The 5,306-nt window shown below is 51.0% G+C and overlaps 1 protein-coding gene across 1 annotated transcript; it reads left to right on the top strand.

The window, feature by feature from the left end:
- Positions 1 to 1,222: 1,222 nt before the first annotated feature.
- On the top strand, positions 1,223 to 3,346 carry LOC119385612 (acetylcholinesterase). The gene has a single exon (XM_037653021.1). The coding sequence runs from the start codon at positions 1,223 to 1,225 to the stop codon at positions 3,344 to 3,346; it is 2,124 nt and encodes a 707-aa protein (XP_037508949.1).
- Positions 3,347 to 5,306: the final 1,960 nt, after the last annotated feature.

The following is a 5,306-nucleotide window of genomic DNA, read 5'->3' as shown; positions in this document are numbered from 1 at the left end:
GCTGGGATGCGAACAGAGGGCGGATAGAATAGCGAAGCTCCAGTGCACGTGCGTTCAAGTCACCCGAGAGGTGTTGCTGTTTCGAACTCAATCGGTCTGAGGACGCGAAAACGAGCTCTCACTGCGCCGTCTTTTACAACGAGCATCTCGGGTGCACGCGCGCCTGCTCGGTAGACTCGGTAGCCCCGCGCTCGTGGCCGCTGCAGCGACCAAATAATTTCATAATTAACGTCTTCAGTGTCGGCGACACCTTTTTCGGTACCTGCTGGCCTTTTAATAAAAAGAAATTCAATCCGGCCTGCATTTTATACACTTGCTGGGCAAGAAGTCGGAATTCCCAATCCTTGCCTAAGGGTCTCATTGGAGGGGCCGTAACCATGAGTGCAACAACATTATGCAGCATGTTTTCAATGATTCTGAAAGCTGACGTGGAGGAGAATAAGTGAACGAAGTTTAAGAAATATAAAAAATGGTTTTTTTTTTTAATTGTCGTCAGAAGTTTTCATTGTTCGGTGTTTTCTTGAACTTTGCCCGATCATATCTTTTTACTGAAAATTCATAAAAGTATAAAATTCGGTAGTTTGGTAGATAAAGATGCGAAGAATGTAATGCGGAATTTTTGTCGCTCTGCTACAAGGCTTTTTTGAGATAAAGACGTTCAAATAAAGAAAATAACGTTTCCTGGGCGAATTTTGATGTTTTTTATAAAAACATCTACACTACACATAAAAACTAAAAATACCTGCGCAGATGCAAAAACATGCATATATTCAGTTAAAGAAATTTTAGCTACGTAACTTTAATATATTTTGTGAAAATCATAAGGAAAGTTGGCCAAAACAGCAGAGCGGATGAGCGCTCCACTCCACCTCTTCGTCATTATTGATTTCCTGTGCTTCGAAAAATTTTTCGCGGCAAAACAAATTGCGGATCTCTTCTTTCCAATCATCAGGCAATAATATATAAAATCTTGAAATAATTTTGAGAGGTCGACGAGCCATCGTTTGTTCGAGCTTACATGGAATCACCCAGAGGCTAGGTGGCTACATGTCGGCACCGTGTTTCAAACGGAATACTAATCATCATCATTGTGGTTGTGAGCATCGAAGAAGAAGAAAACCCCGCGAAGTGTCCAGACGCGTTTCCCTCGCTGTGCCCTCAGAATACACGAGAAAGCCGCCACAACCTCTGGTGCCCTAGTCACGGATTCGCGACTCAGGACATGGTCCCTGCAGATCCGGGCAAGCCGGTGGAACGAACCAAATCTTCAAAACACAAATCAAGGAGGCACCTCACATCAGTCGCGGACAAGGATCGGCCAGTTTCGTTGACCTCTCACTACTCTTCATCGCAGTCGAGGCAATCACTTCTCCTAGCGACCACTAACAAGAACCATGACCAGGGAGCCCAAGATCAAGCCCCCACCAATGGAAGCGGTGCTGCGGTCACAGATTTTGCAACGGTTTGCAAGACCGACGTCTCGCCCTCGAAACCTAGTGACACGCCTCTAGAGGCTGACCCTGGATTCGCTTCGCAATCGGAGAAACCGACGGAACAGCAGTGCCAACTGGCACCAACTGGTAGCGGCCTGCTAAGCCAAACGGATGCGCGCTTGCTGATGACCTCACGCACGAAGCCGACGACAGGTATTTCATCGGTCGGTACTGGCGCTGCCGTTGCAGCACGAACCAGAGATAGTACCAGGTTTTACAGCGCCACTGCCTTTCTCCTGTTGGTCGCGGCTTGCGTGGTGGGAGCCGTGTTCGCGCTAATAATCCTATTTACCGAGTGGGAGAGCCAAGTACTGCTTCGGGTTCCGGGCTTAGGCAGGTTCCGCGGTCTCCTTCTGGAAGTCGAGAATCAGCCTGTGTACGTGTTTCGTGGCGTTCGCTTCGGTCAGAACACGGCAGGGGAGAAGCGGTTCGACAGGCCCGCCGTTTGGCCCGAAAGCAGACACGTCGTCAGAGACGCGAGGCTGTCCAAACCGGGCTGCGTGCAGAACCCACTTAAGGAGAGGGACAGCGTTGTAGAGCTTAACAACGACACGACCGAAGACTGCTTGCACCTGAATGTGTGGACGCCGTGCACGGAGGCCTTGGAGCCAGGCTGCCGCAGGACGGTCGTGGTTTTCCTGTCGTCGCGGGACTTCCAGCAGGGCAACAACAACCAATATGACGGTCGTTGGTTCGCCGCTCTCGGCCAGGTGGTTGTGGTGGTACCAAATTTCCGGCTGGGTGTTTTCGGCTTCCTGAACCTTAGCGTCCCTGGTGCACCAGGAGACGTGGCGCTGGACGACCAGCGTCTGGCGCTGGAGTGGGTGGTGTCGCACATTGCCAGCTTCGGTGGTAACGCCAGCGACATCGTGCTCATGGGCAGTGCCGCCGGCGCGTGGTCGGTGGGCACCCACATCACTAGCGACGATCCGTTCTGGCATCACGAGCGGTTCACCAAAGTCATCCTTCACAGTGAGTCGCCGCTCAGGAGATACTACGCCAACACCGTCCGCCGGGTGACGCAGCTGTTGAGGTGCCCAGTGGAAGACCATCTGTCACAGCTGTACTGTCTTCGTAAGACCTCCGCGAGCGACTTATTGCGCGTAACGAGCACGTGGGACTGCCACCAGGGCCCTTCCACAATGCGAGCACCAGAGTCAGCGGCGCGCGTCATCGGTCGTCGCTTCTTCGTGGGCGTCGTCTCGGACGAAGGATCCCACTTGGCGGACTCGTTGCGCAGGCTGCCGTCGCGAACGCCAGACTTGCGTTGGATGGCTAGCAAGTTTCTGGGTACCGTATTCAGCATAAAGCTGAGCGCCGAGCTCGCAGACGCCTACAGCAGTTCCGTCAAGGCCGAAGGAGGAAATGCTTTCGGAAACGGTGTGTGGGTAAGCCAGCTCCTTGGTGACGTACTCTACGTGTGCCCTCTCGTTCGGTTGGCGCTGGAGCTTGCAGCAGAGCACAGGAACATCGTGTGGGGCTTTCTCTTCGATCATCGCGCCAGCTTCGCACCGCCCTACGATGGTACGGGCGCACCACGGTTTTCCGAGCTAGACTTCGTGTTTGGCCGAGTCCTCGACGGCTCCTTCGGACCTGTCACTTCAGACGAGCAGCGGCTAACCAGGCAGCTCATCCAACTGTGGGCCGGGTTTGCCAAGATGGGTTCGTTGCCTACGGCGAAGCAGAACACCTGGCCTTCCTACACCGACGGCAGGGCGGTCCACATGCGCATCACCCTGCAGGGCCTGGAGGAATTATGGGACTTCAAGAAGAACAACTGTTCCATTGTGGCAAATTATGTTCCGAACGCTGTGGACGATACCGCTGCGCGAAGAAAGAACACAACCACATGATGCAGTCTCTGGTTGAAGCTGGGCGGGTTTATATAATGTGCTTCCTTGTATTTTTCGCTGGTAGTAGACACTATTGTGCAATTGTTTTGCTATTATCTATTTTACCTTCGCTCCGTGTGGACTGGACCAATGGCATCGTTGGACTGTCAATACTCTTTCTATATCGCAACTCCCCGTGGAGTTTATCTCATCTCCACCTAATATTTTCCAAGGCTACGTGGAAATGAGCTGCGCGGTCTTCTTGTCTGCAGAAGCTCCCATTCGCGCAGAGTGTACCAGCTATAAGCTTTTTCTTGTCGTCGCATGTCTCAGTCAAGTAAACTCTACTGCTGATTGGGCTGGGCGGACATTTTGGTATAGTGCAAAACACTCACTTGGTCTTCTAGTTGGTACATGTCGTACAAAGGTTGGGGAACTTTGGGCTGCATAGGTGGTACAGAAGGACACTCACGGAAACCACCCGTTACGTTGAATTTTCCGTGTCTTCCGTGAGTGTTCTGCTGTACCGCCCATGCAGCGCAAAGTTCCCCAACTTTCGTGATACGCGGTACCATGATACAAACGCAAGATACTGGGATAAGAAGCATGTTCGATATACAGATGTACACAAATCTTAGGGTGCCATATATATCCGATATTACAGTTCCCGCTTGTATATGCTGATGCATTAGTTGATTCCACATTTTACCTCCGTTATATTAGCTTTCCTTAATATAATATAACGGAGGTACAATGTGGAATCAACTAATGCATCGGCATATACAAGCGGGGAGTGTAATATCAGATATATAGGGTACCCTGGGATTTGTGTACATCTGTGCATCTAACATGCTTCTAACCCCAGTATCTTCTTACGAGTACCTTGTGTTTTGTATAGGCTAAGTTTCCTCTTGCAGGTGTTGGTTCCAGGATGGGTTTAAAGAGGCTTTCTGGCTTGCAACCGAATTTCCCGACCTACTCATCTGGCAATGGCGCACATTAAAAGCGCCCGTGGCACAATGATTAAAGTGTACACAGTCATGCACAGTGATACATGACTTGTGGCCCGTGTTGTCTACTCGACGAAACAGCACCAGCAGTCTGGGTGGTGAAGGAAAAGTGCGGACCTGTCTTTGAAAACGTCTCACTTTGCAGATCTCCTTTTCCTCCTACTTAATGGAAGATACACCATGAGTGTAATGCAGACGATCAGTCCAGCCTATGCGCTGTGGTAATATTGCTTCAGAACAGAAAGTGATTTATACTCCCTAAATTCCCTGATTCACCACCAAGGCTGTGATCTAGTCATAACAAAACACTCGGCTCAGCGGTGGGAGGTGGGCGGTACTGTACCCTGACCATGTCCACCCTTTAGGATGGACAACGGCGTCGCAGGGTGCGTACTCGCTATACGCCGGGAGACCGTGGTGCCATGTGGTGTTGTCTGCCAACAATGACCGTAGAAGCGCGGGTCAAGCCGTGTGATCTGGCGAGCACTGCACGAGCGCTAGATGGAGGAAGCTGGTAGTGAAGTTCGGGGGCGTTCATCCGTCTAGCGTGTAGTGAGGTGCCGCGGCAGTTCGTCCTGAACCACCGTCCGCGACTGCCGCCCTGAGTGCACGGCGAAAATATCACGGAGTAATTCACCCGCAAGGGTGGGCCGCGGTCTCTTTTATATGTTAGTGGCTCGTTCGTTATCATTGACCTGCTTAGTTCCTGTATGCCTTGCTCGTTGAAGTACCTTGAACTAAAGGAACACGTGCTTGTCAGTCGGTATTAGATGCCTTCGGTGATTTTCTTAACGGGATTAATTATACTTGCGGCGACACTCGTTGGAATGCATTTATTGCCGGACGTTTTCAGACCGGATGACGTAGGTACGAAGAATTTTGTTCGCGAGAATTGTATAAACCTGCGAGGCAATTTTTGGGAGTCTGCGAAACCCATGCTCGAAAAAATATCGCGTTTTTTGAAGCCACAC

This window comes from Rhipicephalus sanguineus, chromosome 3 (assembly GCF_013339695.2).
Source record: "Rhipicephalus sanguineus isolate Rsan-2018 chromosome 3, BIME_Rsan_1.4, whole genome shotgun sequence".
Lineage (NCBI taxonomy): Eukaryota > Metazoa > Arthropoda > Arachnida > Ixodida > Ixodidae > Rhipicephalus > Rhipicephalus sanguineus.
This window is presented reverse-complemented; position numbering and strand designations above follow the sequence as displayed.

Bases quoted from the DNA above. Each gene is read 5' to 3' on its own strand.
- LOC119385612 (XM_037653021.1), top strand. From the start codon at position 1,223: ATGGTCCCTGCAGATCCGGGCAAGCCGGTGGAACGAACCAAATCTTCA.